This window comes from Schistocerca piceifrons, chromosome 1 (genome assembly GCF_021461385.2).
Source record: "Schistocerca piceifrons isolate TAMUIC-IGC-003096 chromosome 1, iqSchPice1.1, whole genome shotgun sequence".
In the NCBI taxonomy this organism is placed as follows: domain Eukaryota; kingdom Metazoa; phylum Arthropoda; class Insecta; order Orthoptera; family Acrididae; genus Schistocerca; species Schistocerca piceifrons.
In genome coordinates this window covers 288,532,490-288,552,641 of record NC_060138.1, presented here as the reverse complement: position 1 = coordinate 288,552,641, position 20,152 = coordinate 288,532,490, and the positions used below count along the sequence as shown (strand labels likewise).

Genomic DNA, 20,152 nt, shown 5'->3' with positions numbered 1-20,152 from the left:
GCTACAGACTGCAAAGAAAAACGTAATTTGTGTGATGGTTATGAACTTTGAATGTTCAATGTTGGTATGTAGCGTCAAAGTCAAAAGATGTTGTTTTGTGTTTTGGTTGTTGTCTTGTGGAGTGCGACGATGTGTACGACGATGTAGTTGTGTTTCAGATGATATGTTTTAGCATCCACTTTACCAGTAATCTTACAAAAAATATTTGGATAGAGCTGTTAGTAAAAGCATTGTCAGTTGAAATAAAATAAAAACGTAAGTCGTGAGAAAGGGTGACACTTCAGGATGATGTGTTAGTAGATGTCCTATAGTCGGCTGCATAATGAAGGGAAGAGACAGTCTAATGAAGAAGCTGTTGTCGGCACCAAATATTCATGGGGCAGTGTCTGTAAGTACCTGCTACAAGTTAAATAGCGAGTAATCGCCAGTAATCAGAATTTATGAAAATTCGTATTTACACGCAAATTTGTTACGAGTGTTGAAACCATACAGTACTGGAGAAATATGCATAATAGTTATTGAATATACTAGTAAACATAAACATCAATGTTTGTTGACGTATAATTTCTTTCATGCAACGTATTAAAGCTCAAGTTGGTTGCTGGATATTTTGCAGAGCTCGGGCCCCACAGCTGCATTTGTGGAAGGTTTATACAACGCACAGAGCCCAGCAGTTGATGCTGCTGAAGAAAATTGTACCAAATTAAGCAGATTTTTATCGCAGCTTGCGAAAGAATGTGTGAGTAACTTTACTGCTAGTTCTCAGTTAGCCTTGTACTACACAATTGTAATACAAAAAAAGAATGACAACTTCAGTGTAAAAATTCATATACACAATCGTCATTGAATTTGGGACTTAAGAGGTCACGAATTTCTGTCAAATTTGTGAGTGATACCTTCTTTAGTGACCACAGGAACACATTATTTTATACACAGTTGTTTTAATATGCATTCCTGGATAAAGCTTATATTACACAGTTGTTTCTAAGATTTATGTGAACATGAGGACACATTTACCTGTTTGTTTCTTAGTCATGTCTGTTTTACAAGTGTTGTTTGTTTGTTTGTGTAGATCGTGTTTTGCAGACAGTAGGTTGACCTGTACGATAATAAATACCAACTTATTCTTAATTTGTACAGAGAACAGTTAATATTGCACAATAGTGTGTGATGGATCTGTGTTGGAATTTCTCTGTAGAAAATATATCACTTTGTGATTATTATTAATATTTTACAGCCCAGTTTACGCATTGCAACTCTTTATGTAATCTGTGACTTGAAATTAGCTACACGGCTTCTTTCATGGGAAGCTCTCAAAAGCTAATAAACTCTGTACTTAATTACTTAGGATTTATTCAGTAACATCCTCTGAATTTGCCTATAAATTTGCATAGATACTTTGCAAGCCACTGTACAGTGCATGGCACAGGGTACCCTGTACCACTACTAGTCATTTCCTTTCCTGATCCACATGCAAATACAATGAGGGAAAAATGACTGTCTATATGCCTTCTTATCACTCCTAATTTCTCATGTCTTATTTTCACGGTCTTTACACACAGTGTAAGTTAGCGGCAGTAGAATTGTTCAGCACTCAGTTTCAAATGTTGGTTCTCTTAATTTTCTCAATAGTGTTTCTCGAAAAGAACAGTGCTTTCCTTCCAGTGATTCCTCTAAGTGTCTCCATAACACTTACGTGTTGCTCGAACCTACTGGTAACAAACCTAGCAGCCCACATCTGAACTGCTTCAGCATCTTCCTTCAGTCCAACCTATTATGGATCCCAAACACTTGAGCAGGACTCAAGGATAGGTTGCATGATCATCCTATATGCGGTCTCCGTTATAGGTGAACCATTCTTTCCTACAATTCTCCCAATAAACTGAAGTTGACCATTTGCCTTCTCAACCACAGTTCTCACATGCCCGTTCTATTTCATAATGCTTTGTAATTTTATGCCCAGGTATTTAAACAACTCGACTGTGTCAAGCTTGACTGTATCCAAACATTACAGGTTTGTTCTTCCTACTCATCTGCATTAACTTACATTTCCCACATTCATAATTGGCTACAATTCATCACACCAACTAGAAATTTTGTCTAAATTGTCTTATATCTTGGTGCAGTCACTCAACTTTGACACCTTACTGTTGTAACAGGACATCTCCCTCTAGCATTACTTTTCCCCAACAGTAGTTGTCGATATGAGTATTGTTGGACAGCTCAGTATTATCTGTTGGTTTTTTGAAATCTTTCATATAATTTTGTACATAGTATGTTAAATTTCAAGCCAAAATTTATGAAAAGGAATTACTTTATAAAATATTTTAATTTTGATGTTTTAGTCAATAAGTGCTAGTTCTGAGTGTACAGTTAAAATAATTTTTTCAGAAACATTTGAAATTATAAATTATTGGTATGCTTAAAATTTCTGTTATTAATTACACAATTCCCTACTGTTTACTATCTTTATTTTTGGATTCAATTATGAATTAATAATTGACATTAATAATGTAACTAAATCTAGTAGGAATTCGTGTGTTAAGAAAAATTGTAAACCATTTGGAATATGGTTACTTCAGCACAATGTGGGGGAATCGTAAGCATGCCTCTGGTGAGGTCAGACGTATTTTTGTGCAAACAATGTAATTTTGGCTTTGCTAATGTGAAAAATCAAAAATACTGTATGATACTGTAAAATGTGAGAAAATATATTTACATAAGGAAAAAGTGATGCACCAACAATCTTCAGATTTATTTAGTTCAAACAAACCATGAGAACCAGAATTTGAGATTTAAATCTTCAAGAATCAGACCGCTAGACAAGAGACTTTGCGTAATGTGTACAATAGACGGAAGTAGGAAGGAGGGGGTAGATTACATGGGACTAGTGTAGCAGGGGATACAACCCGTCAGCTTTGGACAATGACGTCACAAGTCGCCAATCGAGAAGCGATTCATCTTAGTGTTGTAGCTCCCTTCAGTGGCTGATAAGTGTTTTTTGGCGTTTTTAAAAAAATATATATTGGCACACAAGAAACTTAAGTTTGTTTTTACAACTGAATATCCAGTCCTTCAATCCAGTGCACTGCATCTGGAGTTGCTAGCAGGAAGTCCTCTTTGGCGCCGTGATAGGCTCGAATCCTGCATTCACTGACGATGTGGTGAACAGTCTGGTATGGAGCCCCGCAGTCACAAGCTGGATCAGGCAGCTTGTTCCACTTAAAGAGAGCATCCCTGCATCGCCCATGGCTGGTACGGATTCTGTTGAGAGTAGACCACGTCTTGCGTGGTAAGTCGAATCCACTTGGAAGTTTAGCACCTGAGAAGATGTTATGCAGGTGCACATCTGTCACTGCTTCCCACCGACCTTTCCATTCTTCAAGAGGTTTGAAATTCTTAGCCACCATGTCAGCAGCATCGCACAGAGTTGGATGATGTGATTTCAGTCTCTTGCGATTTAAAAGTGGCAGGTCGCTATGCACGGGTAGGTTAGAATTCCTGGAGATCTTGTGGAATTCTCTCATAAGGGCAGAACATCTGCGTAGATCAGGAGGCATTATACCAGTTAACAGTGGAAGCCAATAAACTGGAGTAGATCTGATTGTGCCAGATATTATGCGCATTGTTGTATTCAGCTGGGTATCAACAAGCCTTGTATGATGACTATTCATTCAAACAGGTGCACAATACTCAGCACTTGAGTATACCAAGCCCAGAGCTGAAGTTCGCAGGGTGGTTGCTGAAGATCCCCAGGTAGTTCCGCATAGCTTATGGAGGATGTTGTTTCGAGTCCTCAGCTTTTGAGCTAAGTTAAGAAGGTGTTGTTTGAAGCATAGTGTACGATCCAGGGTGACACCAAGATATTTTGGGTTCCAGTTGTGATGAAGAATTCTGCCTCTGAAACTTACCTCCAGTTTTACGTTCGCCAACTGGTTATTTAGATGGAAGCAACACACTTCTGTTTTACTCACACTGGGTTGGAGTCTCCAGATTTTGAAGTAATTGTCTAATGCAGACAGGTCATTGGCTAAAATCTCTTCTGTTGTCTTCATTTCCTGGTGTTTGACGGCTAGAGCCAGATCATCGGCATAGCAGTATTTTCTGGACGAAGTGTAAGGTAGATCAGATAGATATAGGTTGAACAGTAAGGGTGAGAGAACTGATCCTTGAGGCAATCCGTTGTTCAGCTTCCTCTCCTTACTTATGTTGCTTCCAGCGATTACCTGGAACTTCCGATCACTTAGCATGCTGTTAATCAGTCGAGCCATTCTTCTGCAGGGTATGATGCAGAGAAATTTGTAGATAAGGCCTTCCCTCCACACAGTGTCGAAGGCGGCAGTTAGATCAACAAATGCCACAGATGTTTTCTGCTTCATTTGGTATCCTGACTCTATGAAGGATGTGAGAGACAATACTTGGTCGCAGCAGCTACGCCCTGGTCTGAAGCCTGCCTGATCAACTGGAACGTTCTCTAAGATAGCGCTACTTATTCTGTTATATATTAGCCTTTCCAAAAGCTTGTAGCAGCAGCTGAGTAGGGAAATGGGGCGATAGTTTTCTACCCTGTTGCTGGGTTTGCCAGGTTTCAGAACAGATATTATCTTCACCTTTTTAAACTCAGATGGAAGTTGACCAGTCAGCAGGATGTCAGTGAAGAATTCTGCCAGCCATTTCTTAGCTTTTCCTCCCATATGGATCAGGAATTCTGGGTGGATACCATCGAATCCAGGTGCCTTAAGAGGTTTGAGGTCCTTCAGTCCAGAGTCAATGTCTGAAACTGTGAAGGGATGGGTATACTCAGATGAGGGAGATGCCTTCTTTTTAAGGTCACGAAGCTGTCGTCTGATATGTCTTGTATGTTTCTTGTCAGGAGGTACTCTTGAGGTGGTAATGATGTGGGAAGCAATTTGGTCTGGTGTTACTTCGGAATTTTTTCTGCATGCTGGTGCACTTCCTCCCAGTTTTCTCAGAAGACTCCATGCTTTCCTGCTCGAGTGGGTAAAGTCCATAGTTTTGACTGTTTCTGCCCATTTCTGCCTCCGAGACATGTCCAAGCTGGACAATAGTTCCGTAGCTATCTCTGGGTCACCACTTTGCTGAAAGTATTGGTACAGTGTTTCACTTTCCTCATTCCATCCTGGAACATATTCTTTTCGGTATCCTCTTGGCATACACTTTTTAGCTGTTGCTGTTACTGCACCAATGAAGCGTTGATAGTTATTATGTGATGGAGGTATCCATCGAATGGTCTTATCCAGTTCCGTTGAAAACTTCATCCAGTCGGCTTTCTGGAAATTCCATCGAGCATGCGGAGTTGATCGTATGACAGGAACAGTGCAGCCAATTTGTATTATTACAGGTCTGTGTTGGCTGTGAGGAAAGGCATCTATCACTTTCCTTGTGGTGTTGATGGGAAAGCCAGTTTCGTTGCAGCTAACAAAGCATAAGTCAGGATTTGAATCCTTGTCCCAAGCAGCTGACCTGAAAGTGCCTTGATCTTTGGCATCAAACACTAGATGAAGATTATTCTCTTCGATCCATTCTGCAAGCATGCTCCCATTTTCATCATTTTGAGAGTACTTCCAAAGTTCATGGTGACTATTGAAGTCTCCTATGTAAATTGCAGGATGTTCTGCTGTGTGTAGGACAAAATCGGGCCATGTTGTTTTGGGTGGTTTGTAAACATTTGTAATAGTAATGCCGTGCAATTGTATGACAACTGTATGTATATCTGCCTCCACATTTACAGAAATCAGCGAAGCTTCGTTTATGTTGTTACGGACATACGTAGCAATTCCATACACCTCGTGGTAAGTTACACCAAGTGCAGAATATCCAGGAATTCGACCTCGGCTTCGGAATATTTCTTCACTGGAAACACGAGTTTCTTGAATGGCGACGACATCGATATTGTTGTCCAGCAAAAATTTTGACAGGTAGTCACACTTTGCCCTGCTAATGCTTTCGATATTCAGTTGAAGGAGTCTGATAGTTGGTCCAATGTTTCTTGTTAATGAGCTCTGAAAAGAACTGTTTCTGCTATTTAGTTGATATGTCATTGCCAGGAGATCCTATGGATAGTCTGGCTGCCTGTAATCACTGTTGCTCAATTAGCACCACCCAGGAGGCACGTGTAGGGTATTTTAAGGTTAAACCTACGGACGTGAGCAACGCTACCTCCCTTTTTTTTTTTTTTTTTAAAAGAATCTCACGAGATAGAATAAACAGATCCACTTTATTAAGCAATCAGTAAAAAAAACGAAACAAACATAACAGCAAAAGCGAAAATGGTAAACTGCTCTCTGGCGACTTGTGACGTCATTGTCCAAAGCCGACGGGTTGTATCCCCTGCTGCACTAGACCCGATTACACCATACGCCACACATCATCAGCAAACAATTGCAAATAGCTGCCCACCCTGTCAGCCAAATCATTTATGTCTATAGAGAACAACAGCGGTTGTATCACGCTTCCCTGGGACACTCCTGACAATATCCTTGTCTTTGATGAACACTCACCATCATGGGCAACATAGTGGATTCTATTACTTAAGAATTCTTCGAGGCACTCACAAAGCTGTGAACTTATTCCATATGCATGTACCTTCATCAACAGGGTGTAAAGGGGCACCGTGTCAAACGCCTTCCAGAAATCTGGAAATTTGGCCTCTGCCTGTTGCCCCACATCCATAGTTCACAGTATATCATGTTAGAAAAGGGCAAGCTGAGTTTCACACATGCAGTGCTTCTAAAACCACGGTGATTCATGGACGTAAGCTCCTCAGTCTCAAGCAAGTTTACTATATTTGAGCTGAGAATATATTCAAAGATTCTGCAGCAAACTGAATTTAGGGATATTGGGCTGTAATTTTGTGGGCCCTTCATTTTTATCCTTCTTATATGCAGGTGTCACCTGCATTTTTTTTCCAGTCCCTTGGGAGTTTGTGATGGGCGAGGAATTCATGATAAATGCAAACTAGGTAGAGTACTCTTTGTAAAACTGAATTTGGATTTCATCCTGACTGGTGATTTATTTGCTCTCAAATTTTTCAGTTGTTTCTGTTGCCAGGGATGCTAACTACTGTGTCATCCAAATGGGAGTCTGTCCAGTGGTCAAATGACGGTTTATTTGTATGATTCTCCTTTGCGAACGGTTTCATGAACATGAAATTTAAAACTTTGGCTTTTGCTTTGCCATCTTCAACTGTCACACCCAACTGCTCAACAAGGGACTGAACAGAAGCCCTTAATGATCGTACATAGAATCAGAATTTTCTCGTGTTCTCTGTCAGATCTTTTGGTAAGGTGTGACTGTGGCAGTTGTTTGCTTCATGCATAGATCTTTTCACAGACACACAAATCTCTTCTAACCTTTGCTTGTTGTCATTTGTGCATTCTCTTTTGAACCGAGAGTGCAACAGCCTCTGCTTCTTCAGCATCTTCCGAAGTTTGTTATTAAACCATGGTGGTCTTTTCCACCCTATATCCATGTACTAGGCACATAACTCTCCAGACCACAATTCACAATCTGCTTCCACTTTTTCCTCTATGTCCATCTTACTGGAACTAAGTGAGATGCCAACAATTGCTTAGCTATTGATGGTAAACAAAGGGATGTAATAATTGCGATGTTCTGTATTGTTTCTGTATTAAAGTCCCCTACGCCTAGCTGTCATTGATTCTCATTACAATGTGACCTCTGCAATTTTGCACTTATAGTGTGAGCTCTTGGAAGACAAAAAGAAAAACCAATATCAGAAAATTTGTTAATACCTATCCCATGGGCAGAAAAACACATGGATGAATGTTGCAGAAATAGTAAGTCGAATAAATTAGCCAATCTGGAACTGTCAAACCACACTTCACACCTTGTAGACCTCCGCTTGTTGTCCTCATGACATCGCCGGTTGAAAGCATCACCAGTGAATGACAGAGCAACCATCATGATTTTCATTTCCTTCCCATGACAGTGACAACATAATCTGCCAAACACCATATTTATTAGAAAACTCTATGTACTTGGCATATGAACCATCACCTTGTCCAACATGCATTTATTATGTTTTGAAGCCTGATCCATGTCATCTTACCCCACAGTACAGCCTATTAACAAATTATGCAACCAACAGCTCTCCTGGCATCAAAATCCATCACTAGAGACCATCAGCCCAAGCAACATATCTGCTACAAAATGCTCTGTTCTTTCACACTACATTTTAAGTACTTTTCTTATATGTTGAGTTACTTGCCAGTACATAATGATGTCACAAGTCAAGGCCGACACCTGGTTCTGACCATTTAAGGTTGGAAGTAACCAACGGGAGAACTGTAGGAGGAGCTACACATGATAAACTCAAGGCCGAATGACACTTGTGTGCCAGACGATATAAATTGTTTTCATTATGTGAACAGTTCATCATTCACTTTGACAAGTTCTTAACAAGATGATAGCTGTATACCAGAAAATACTAAGCACTCCCACTTTCTGGATAGTGGTTTGTTTCAGTTTCTGTATTTTCTTAATATTCACATTTTTGCTAATTTGTATATATAGTATTTTTTAACTTATATTGAAACAGGCATTGGTTCACCCGAATGGGTTGGTCTATATCAAATCAACCAAAAGTTGGGCCACATAATGTCAGCAATATATTTATTTTTGTTTATTGCCTGTACTCATAGAGTAAATGAAAAATACAGATTTTCATGCTCTTCCTATGCTTAGATGATTTGACGTTTTGGCTTTTGTCTCAGCCTCTTTGGCTGACATTGTTTTAATAACTTTTGTCTCATTTCACTGCCACGAATGGTTGCACTTGCAGTTACTCACTAGCAGTTATGGCTGAAAATTTGGCAGTGCCAGCTGCTTCACTGGTGAAATTTCAGAAAAGTTATTAAATGAACATTGATTGAAGATCCTAAGATGAAAGCCTACGTCAACAAATGGGCCCGGAAGCCTCAACATTTTTCTACATATAGAATTCCTTTTTCAAATTTCAAGAAATTAAAGTCACCAAAATGTTCGTAACTTGAAAGCTATTCATGCTAGGAAGGTGAAACTGGTGTCATTGAAAAGTTCTTGATTTAAGCTTTAATTTGATGTACTGATGTACAGCACAATAACACTGTAGAATGTTAAAAACACCTCTTTTTTGTTTGTTTGGTTTTTTTTCATAAAAATTTGGTTTTCATTGATGTGTTTACAAATAGTGGTCTAAATTGCAAGGTGAAGAAATTGTGGGTGCTTTTGAAATAAAATTAAGAACAAAGAGATTTTTAGCTACAGACCTTGAAATTAGTACTTTACTTCAAAAACAAAGATTAGATATTAAGCTTGCATATGCAGCATTTTTCTGACTCAATGGTAAAAATAAATGAAATAAAATATCTGGAGAAAAAAAAATTATGTGAACAATATTTCTTGAAACCCGCATGCATGATACCTTTCATTTATAATTAAAATCCATTGTCAGTATACAGATCCTTGCAGTAGGCATCCTGTGCACGATCTTTAAAAACTGAAGTAGCAAGTCTATTTGGATGAAGAACAATAAATTTGTTAGATTTATGGTCCTTTTGAATGATGCAAGCACTTGCCACCAGTTGGCACTGTTGGTTACAGCAATGGTAAACACTACAGCTTCAGGGATTCTTAGATTTTCTTAGGAAATCTGCTGTTTAGAAAGAGTTTGCATACTTGACTTACTACTAAAAGAGTATGACTTAATTGCACCCTAAAATTCAGAAACTGGACTGAGAGAGTGTAGTTGATCAATCCGTTGGATGCTTTTGCAATTACTGAATTGGATCAATCAGCTCATCTCATTTTTATAGTATTTCTCCTTTTTACATAATCAGAATGGATGTCAGGAATGGTTTATGAGCATAATCATGCAGCTGGTTTTTAATCTCGCTTCAGCTACAAGTCTTTTGACAGTGCCATCATGTCCATCACAGGCACTTTCGCCTTACACTGTAGTGAATAGTGTAATTTTGTATCAGTTTCTAATCATTCTTGTGAAGGCATGTTTTGTGATTTTTTTTTCCTGTATGTGTTCTGTAGTACTAGCATCAATAAGGCATAATATTAAAATAATGTCTGTCCTTCGATTTTGAGAAATATCAAAGGCTGCTGTTTCATGTTCCAAGCAGTCAGAAATGAAGACCCAATTCATATGTTTGAGTTCAGTGTCATCCTGACTGTAGTGATACAGAAGGATGCAGTTTGACTTGACTAGTGGTCCACTGGTAGGACTGACTTTCACCTTTGGGCGCAAATCAGTAATTCTCCGTAAAATAATAGGTGGTGAGATTTTCTGCCTCTTGTAAGTTATTTTATACAACCATAACTTGTTTACCTCACTTTGTTCACCAAACAAGAACAGAAGCACCTTTCGAGATAGCTATTTTAATGATTAATGTCACCAGTAAATACCTAATCAAATTGATGCACACTTGAAGTATTAAGATTCTGACCCCTCCCCCTCACCCCCCCTCTCTCCCTCCCTCCCCTCTTCTCCTCCCCCTCCCCCTCCCCCTCCCCCTCCCTCTCCCTCTCCCTCTCCCTCTCTTCCTGCCCCATGCCCCCTGCCCCTTTCCTCCTGTCCTGTCCCCCCTTCCCCTATCCATTCCCCACTTCCTTATATGGTACATGCGATAATATGCAGCGTGTTCAAAAAAGTGTTGAGTACTGTAAGAGGTGGTAGTACTCATTGAAACAAGAAAAATGAGTCCAGTAAATGTGGGTCCGGAAATGCATACTTTCCAAGATAAACATGTGTTTATAGGAAGGGCTGCATGACAAACAATCATCTTCCAGACACTTAATGTAACTTGGAAGTGCGTTGAAGATTTTTGTGCTTGTATATTTTACATCTCTTTGCATCAGAGAAATTTTTCTTGTCACATTGTATGTTGCATTTCCTCCTTGTGTTATGATGATGATGATGATAATGCTTCATTTGTTTTTCATATTGAGATGGATTGTGAAGCATGAATGGCATGCTTCAAAAGAGATATTTTCAGGTAGTAGTTATTATACCTATTTGGTTAAAAAGATTATGACATAGACACTACCTTTTTTGGCTTGCAAGGACTTTTTTCGACTGTGGTGAATGGGCCCAGAAAATTATTCCACAACATATAAGTGAATGGAAGTAGCCAAAGTAGGCAGATTTGGAGACATTGATGTTTCTGATTTTGGCAATTATCCAGGTGGCAAATGTTGCTGAGCTCAGCCTTTCCATGGTTTGGTGGATATAGTGTCCTCAGTTAAGCCTATTATCTACATGGAAGCCTAGGAATTTCGATCAATGTACACTATGTCTCTGATGGCTCTCGTGCGCAATGTTTATCTCCTGTGGACTTTTGTGATCAGAATGGAAAAGAATGTAATTGATTTTGTTGAGGTTTATTGATAGACAATTTACTGTGAACTAGATAAGAACATTTGCATGTAATTGGTTGAGATTTAACTATTTGTCACAATACGTGTGTCACCTGCAAACTTTTTAAAGTTGCTTGCTTCGTTTAAAGACAGAGGTAGGTTGTTGATACGCCCCCATGTGTGAGAAATAGCAAGGGATCAAGGATAGAACCTTGTGGAACTCGATAATGTACTGTTCCCCACTCAGACTCTATCCCTCCTGCCGTGTGTTGTTGCCATCTAACAGTGTTTTCTGTTGCCTGCCTTGTAGATACAACTTGGGCCAGTTGCCCATTTGTCCTTGGACTCTGTAGTGGCATGCTTTCTCTATGAGTATTCTATGACTGACACAGTTGATGGTCTTAGTCAGACAACAAAAGTTGTCTACCAAATTTGTGAACTTTGGTCCTATGAATATCACAAAGCTGTTGTAGTTTTCTGCGTAATGTGTAGTTGTAGCTGTTACTGCCTTATTTACATACTGGGATTGTATTAATTCGTGCCTGTGTGGAATTTCAAGTACAATTACATTAAAATGCTTCAGATGATTTAGAGCTGTTCTTAAGACATTAGCAGCATGCAAACCTCCATTGTATGCAACATCATTTGTACCACCCACAGATAACAATATAGTCTTTCTTCGGTTACTGTTGATGGTACATGGTCAGTGCTAGCACATAGTTTGATGTAACTAGGTGCACTTAACTTGTTAACTTTTTTATTTCAGGAGCAACACTTCTAAGGTGACTGATACCCAGTAAAAATACATTGTTTCTTTCGGAGGCATTTGTCATGTTAGTTACATTATCCATTGTCTTAAGTGCTAGAATGGCATGGTTATATTGTTTTTACTTGCATTGCCTGTGGATCATGTCTCTGATACCTCACCATGATGTGGAATTTGTCAAAAATACCACAAATATAATACATCATCATATGTTAAACATAGTTATGGGAATGAAAAGTTAATATACAAATTCTTTAAAAGTAGTACCCCAGGGGCAGCCAAGTTTGTTTCTTTCGGATGTATTATGAATAGTGTCACAATCCGCACTGCATGAGCAAATTATTGGAAGATTGATATTTAATCCTGGACATAGGTATTCAGTATGTCAGGAACCGTATGCCACAATATCTTTTCCTCTTGCCTACCTGATACCATACACATATTCCAAATTTCTTTTACAACCAGGATTCAAACCAGCTACCTCCAGAATGCATTAGTAACCATGCCCATTGATGCAGTTACCAAGAAATATGGTTAATAAATCCAGCAGATAAAATTATTTGGGACATTCATGACACATCCTTGTAAATGAATAATTGGAATAAGTAGGTTCTGTTTTGCCAAGAGCAAGGAAATATGAAGTAATTAAAATGATGCAAACACAGGGGAAGCTAATAAATGATACACACCTTCTTCAAGAGCCCACCACAAACCTATTTTTCTAAAGAATATAGTCACTAAGCAGTGATAGACAGTAGCTCAATGTGGGGAACGAGAAGATGCAATCTTAGAGGCCAAGTACTTGTCTCAGCAAACCAGCTGCAGTTAACGGTATATAAAGTGTTTGATCAAATCATTTGTTTCAGGAAGAGGTAACTGCTACATCAAACTATTAACAAAAGGATACATTTGGATAGTGTACAGATTTCTTCACACACTGCCATCAGAATTCCTTCAAAAGCTGCTAAGAACAAGAGAAAACTATGTGATACACCAACATTCTTTAAAATGATAAAATAACATAAATGTAAGACATCACAGTGGCTAGCACACTGGACTCGCATTCGGGAGGACGACGGTTCAATCCCGTGTCCAGACATCCTGATTTAGGTTTTCCGTGATTTCCCTAAATCGCTCCAGGCAAATGCCGGGATGGTTCCTTTGAAAGGGCACAGCTGGGTTCCTTCCCTCATAAACTTTCATAAATTTGTCTCTTCAAGCACTAGAGCATTGATATTGCATACAAGTGTACTGTACGAGCCTCAGTATGTAATGGAAATATTTTTTGTAATTAAAAGTTTCTCCTTATTTTGCACCACTTTTGTCTGGGGTGGTGAAGGATACAATTTATTTCATTCAGCTTCAAGCACAGTCTTTGGCGTTTGCAAAGGGGCATTTGCTGTACTCCCCCTCCCTTGGAGTCTGGAGTACAGAGTTTTAATCCATTCCAGAATTATGCACATCTAGAAGTGAGTTCTGTGGGATGTAATAAGTTCTTAGGATAAAAACTAGTTTACTAATTTTTATGAGGTTCCACCATACTGATGGCGGGTAGGACCAGCAACTTGAGTATTAAATATTTTTATTTTCATCCAATATCTGTCACAGTTGCGATAATAGAATTTCTTTGCAGTGATTAGTGTCAGATCATCACACTCATTTTCAAACGATAGCCTTAGACATAAGTATAATCATACAATCCAGCAATGTACATATGCATAATCAAATGTTCATTATTCATTGCTACAAATCAGTACATGAATACAAAATGTTGAACTTTGACGATATTATGAAAAGGATAAGTCACTACTCACTACATAATAGAAATGTTGACTCGCAGACAGGCACAACAAATAGACTGCTAAAAAAGCGAGCTTCTAAAGTACACCCGTCAACATTCATGCAAATACAACTCACACACATGACCACCATCTCTGGCCACCAAGCCCAGACTGCAAGCAACTATGCATGATGATGGAAGAACCAATCTGGGCAGTGGTGATAAGGAGGAGGTTGGGTTGAGGAGGGAGAGGGATGGCAGGTTAGGCATCAGCGTCGGAGACAATAAAGTGCTGCCTGTGGGAGTGTACAGGAACATGATAGAGAGACGATAGGGCAAGTGGTGCAGTCAGGAGATTAGATGGAGGGCAGGGTGTTAGAGATGGGAGGTTGGAAGTGAGTGGAAAAGGAGAGAAGTAAAAAGACTGTGGGTGTATTGGTGGAAATTGAAGGCTGTGTAGTATCAGGATGGGAACAGGAAAGGGGATAGGTGGGTGAAGGACAGTGACTAATGAATGTTGAGGCCAGGGGCATTATGGGACCATAGAAAATATTGCAGAGACAGTTCCCCCCAGCACAATTCAGAAAAGTTGATGTTGGTAGGAAGGATCCAGATTGCACAAGCTGTGAAACAGTCATTGAAATGAAGAATGTTTTGTTGGGAAGTGTACTCAGCAGCCCAGTAGTCCAGCTGTTTCTTAGCCACAGTTTGCAAGTGGCTATTCATGTGGACAGACAGCTGGTTGGTTGTAATGCCCATGTAGAATGTAGTATAGTGGTTTCAGTGTAGCTTGTAGATCACTTGATAACTTTTAATGGCAGCTCTGCCTTTGATTGGATAGGTGATGCGTCAGACCAGACTGGAGTTGGCGACGGTGATGGTGGTGGTGGAGGTGGTGGGAAGAGGATGTATGGGACAGATCCTGCATCTAGGTCTGTAAGAGCCCGGAGTAAAGGATTGGGGTCAGGGGCGAAGTAGGGATGGACGGAGATATTGTGCAAAATCTGTGGCTGGCAGAATACCACTGTGGGAAGGATGGAAAGGGTAGTGGGTAGGACATATCTCACATAAGGGCACAACAAGAGGTAGTCAAAAACCAGGTGGTGAATGTGAATCAGTTGCCCCAGTCTTGGGTGGTACTGAGCCACGAGGGGAATGCCCCCTTGTGACTGGACGGTGGGATTTTGGGTGGTGGGGAGTGACTGGAGAGGTAAAGCATGTGATATTTGTTTCTATACAAGTTGGGAGGCTAATTTTGACCTGTGAAAGGTGCAATGACACCCTTGGTATATTTTGAGAGAGACTGACTGCTGGCAGCGTCCTTCCACCAGGTAATCCATGTGGTTCGAAACCATAGTCACGGAGTCTTTGTCAACAGGTAGGATTTGTGGTTTTGATCAGTAAGGATTACCTGGCAGAAGGGCTCATTGAGCTGTCAGTTTCATCCATCTACAAACCTACCCACAGTCAGTGATCCCATTCCAGAAATCCAACAGGATCTCCAGTCTCTCCTCAAATCCTTAGGCCCATCCCAGAACCTCTCTCATGTGTCTCTCTCTCTCTCTCTCTCTCTCTCCCCTCACTCCCGCCATTTGCTGCACTCCTACTTCCTACATGCTTCCTAAAGTCCATGAACCCAGCCACCCATGGTGCCCCATTATGGCCGGTTCCTGTGCCTCCAGTAAGAGAAATTTTGCTCCCGTAGACCATCACCTTCCCCTGTTACCCACAACCTACCCTCCTGTATAAAAGATACCAACCATTTTCTCCACATTCCCGTTACCTTACCACAGGGTGCCCTACTCGTCACAATTGATACCACCTGCCCATATACTAACAGCCCTAACGCCCATGGCCTTGCTGCTGAATGCTATCTTTCCCAACAGCCGGCATATTCCAAACCTACAACCTCCTTTCTGATTACCATGACCAACTTCACTTAAAGGCATCGCCTACAAACAAATCCATGGTCCAGCAATGGACACCCTTTCTAACCACCCAGAATTGCAAACCTCTCACCTGGATCAGATTCATTGATGACATCTTCCTGATCCAGATCTAGGGTGAGGATACCCTACCCACATTCCTCCAGAACATCATCATCTCTGCCAGTCACTTCATCTGGTCCTCGTTAACCCAACAAGCCACCGTCCTCAATGTTAACCTCCACCTCAAAGATGGCTACATCAGTATCTCCATCCATATCAAACCTACCAGCCACCAGCAGTACCTTTACCTTGATAGCTGCCACCCATTCCATACCAAGAAATCCCTTTCATACTGCATAGCCACTCACAGCCATCACATCTATAGTGACAAGCAATCATCAAGGGTCTCACTGAGGCCTTCACCGACTAAAATTACCCTCCCAGTAAAATTACCCTCCCAGCCTTGTAGAAAAACAGATCTCCCATGACTTGCCTCTCCAGTCAGCCACCACCTCCCAAAGTCCCACTGTTCGGCCACATAGAAGCATTCAGTACCACCCAGGATTGGAGCAACTGAATCACATTCTCCACCAGGGTTTTGACTATCTTTCATCATGCCCTAAAATGAGGAACGTCTATGGACTGGAAAATGTAGTATCTATTTTTGGCAAAATTCACATCTATTTTGTCGAAATTCACATCTATTTTCTTTGTCTGTAAATGATTAGACACACAAATTTAAGAGCTTGTCATACTATATGAGTGAAGACAAGCAAATTATTAGTTCTTTGACTGTTAAAAAAAAGTGCTGATTCAGAACTTTTTTACTGGAATGTTTGCTTTTGCAAAAGCTGCAACACATTTTCTTTGTGTAATGGTCTTCCGTTTCTTCATTTGGCTGCATTTATGCTTTCAAAAAAGATTGCTCTGTTGAAAAGCAGCAGCATTTTCTTGCCAGGTAAGCGAATGTGTCTCCATAGAAGGTGTTTCTCGACATTATTTGTCTTTTCCTGCCCAGTTTGAAGATTAAAAAATAGGCAGACTACTAGCTTCGACCTTTCATGGGCATTAATAGCTCTATGACCCTTAGTTGACAATGCTACAGATAGAACTGACAAGGCACTTAGCGTAGAAGTAGAACTGAATGTATGGTAACTTGATTTTAACATTAGGGGAAGAATTTCTGCATAGTTGAAAAATGTGACAGATTTTGTGTTCCAGTCACTGAGCTCAGAGAGCTGGCACTATAGGCTATAGTCACAGATGGCTGCGAGTGTAAACAGACTAGAATTGTGACTGTCACAGGGAAATTTCTCTGGACAGCAGCCTACAGCAGAACTGACACATTGTCACAGGGATCACCAATCTCTTCTGGTGCTGTAAAGGTTGTAATTGAAATTTGTGATTGACCAGGATCAGTCACTTCACTTATTTCAAAAGAAGAAAAGAAAACAATGAGCAATGCACAACACAAAGCATTCGGGGACGGCTACTGCACAATTGCGTGTTGAAGTTCGCGGAGTACTGTTAATGACGTAGTTCCGGCCCAACCTTTAGCGGTATTCGATGCAATTACACTTCAAAACATCTGCCACCTAATTTGTGTGTGATGCTAAAACTGTCCACATTATACTATCTTTTGAGTTTTAACTAACAAACGAACATATGTGTTTCCTTCTTATAAAATTTTAGGTCCCATGGCTGAGTACTATGTTGCATTATGCGATGTGTAACTTAAACTGACCTTTCAACCATCCATCAATATGGCACCAGATCATTGAGTGTATTGATACAACATTGCGTTCATACACTGTATTTTGCAAGCAGGTTCTTGCGCACATTATCTTTCCAAATTGGGCTTCGCAAGATGACGTACAATCCCAGTAGCTGCTAGTAACTGCTTACATTTTTGATATTGTATTCAGAAAATGTAGCTATTTCAAACTGTCTCTGATAAATAGCTCATATGGATACAATTCTGTGTGAAACAGCATCTATTAAGTAATTTTATGTTTTTGCATTTTGAGGCAGAATTCGTACCTGTTTCACATTTATTGCAAAATATGAATTTTTCTGGTATATGGCGAATGTCCTATTTACTACCCTTCCCACCCCTCCCACCACCCACCAAACCTGCAGAATATCATTGTTCATCCGTTCTCTACCCCAGCTCCCAACCCTTTAGTTCAGGGTTCATGTAGACCTAGATGTAAGAACTGTGCCATACATCCTTACAGTTCCTTGGTAACTAGTGTTTTCTGTTGACAGCAGTAATGTTTTCTCTTGACAGTAGCATCACTTGTGAAAAGTCTCAGAATCTCGTGGTGCTGGAAGCTTGCTCAGATAGCGAGAGTGGTTAAGGCAACCTCTCACAATAAGAGGGTCATCCAGGTTTGAGTCCTGTTCTGGCACAAATTTTCGTGGGTCCCTAAAATGTAATACCTTCGTACCTCATACAGCTAAAGTCAAAAAGATTACTCAGTTGCAAATAAATTTCATAAATTTAGTACCGCTGGAATATAGTCACCAATGTCTTTATTTCTTCAGACATTGTTAAAGATAAGTAATACAAGCCTCGAAGGGTAAAATTTCGATTGCAGTACTAAGGTTGATTATGTTTGTCTCCTTGAAATCCTGTGGCAGAAACTGAAGTATAGTTGCGAGCTGAAGGGGCGTAGAAATTATGACATGTGGAAGTTTGGGTTGGTCTGTAAGTATGCTCAAATAGATGAAGTGGTTAAGGTGACCACTCGTGTCAAGCAGGAAACTCCATCTGGCACAAATTTTTGTGTGTGACCAATAAGTAAAATGGGTAATACCTACATACCTAACACAGCTAACATTGGAAAGATTCCATAATTGTCAATAAATTTCATAAATTGTTGTAGGATGTCATAATAGTCAAATATAGACGTAGCTAGCCCCTGAGTGGTTTTCGCTTTGAAGTCTTCGAAAAAAATAATTTTTTTTCCTAATAAATGAAGTGACACTTATCTCAAAGATATGAGGTGGCATGATGATTGCTTGCTATTTAATTGAGTTTTATTAATGTCCTATTTTGTTAAAAACACCTTGGAGAGCTTCATTAATGCAAGTCACAGCTGCCATTAGCTTTTATGGTATATATACTTTGTTCTCCTGATATTACTTAAAAAATTAGATATATTTCACAGAAGTGATTATGCCTAAATCCACACTGATATTTCAGTGAATTATTTGTATATGATATTAGGATATGTTCCAGAAACTGTAATATCTGCTTACATTGTATATCACAATAAGAGGAAGCTTTGGATATTGAGGGAGATGTATGTGTACATGCACATCACAACTTGCCATGTTTTGTGTGTTCTTCAATCCTTTGAGAAATGTGAGAAATGCTGCAAATTGTTCTTGACTATTTCTTGTGTAATATGAAGTTGTTCCATGCAATAGGCTGCAAGGTTGAAAGCATGTTCACTCACTACTGTTCATAGTAAAGGAAACATTATTACCCAGTATTAACATTAGTTGCATGATTATTACTTCTTTTTCAAGCCAGTCATTTATTGTGTTCACAGGGAAGAGAAATCAACATGGTGATGTTGGACCATGCATATTCAAAACCAGGAGACTGGTCTCCAGAAAACACGTACCTAAAACCTACCAAAAAATTATTTATGTTTAATTTTTCACCAACTGAGAATTTGTGAGTACCAATACATTTTGTATTACTTTGTTTCTTCTTTCTTGAAAAACATCAGATTTCACTTTTTGTTTTTATGTTGCCTGATTCTAAGATTCAGTGTCTACTTATTTGCAGCTGGAAATCAAAAGATGGTATTGACATTGAAGAAGAACCAACTACTCTTACTCCTCCTTACAACAAAGAAATTACATCCCGTCTAATGAGAGAATGTGAAGCATTTGTTAAATCTATTAGACGTGAAGATAAAGGTGATGACTGGGAGGATAAAATTGACAAGTGAGTGTATTTATGAGATATAACATTTTAGCTGCTTCAATATTTTTAAAATGCTGTGCCAGACCTGATGACCCTACCTGCTGAGAAAGGCTCCACCACTGTTGTTCTGAAGTGTGAGGATTATCTATGCCCATCCCAGAACCTTTCCCCAAAGTCCATGTCTCTCCTCACCCCTACCACTCTCCACACACTTAAGTTCTTCATGTTCATACTGTCCATAAACTCAACCACCCAGGGCTCCCCATTGTGGCCAGCTACTGTGCCTCTACTGAGAAAATCTCTGCTCATGTAGTCCAATACCTTCAGCCTATTTCCCACAATGTACC

General features: G+C 39.8%; 1 protein-coding gene across 1 annotated transcript in view; it reads left to right on the top strand.

Annotated features, from left to right (window-relative positions):
- The first annotated feature begins 33 nt into the window (after positions 1-33).
- Positions 34-20,152, top strand: part of LOC124780708 (KAT8 regulatory NSL complex subunit 3) — a 167,873-nt gene continuing 147,754 nt past the window's right edge. The window contains exons 1-4 of the mRNA XM_047253802.1: positions 34-388; positions 617-739; positions 19,423-19,550; positions 19,665-19,826. Of these exons, the coding sequence (XP_047109758.1) occupies positions 323-388; positions 617-739; positions 19,423-19,550; positions 19,665-19,826 (479 nt within the window). The 5' untranslated portion in view covers positions 34-322. The remainder of the gene's footprint in view (positions 389-616; positions 740-19,422; positions 19,551-19,664; positions 19,827-20,152) is intronic.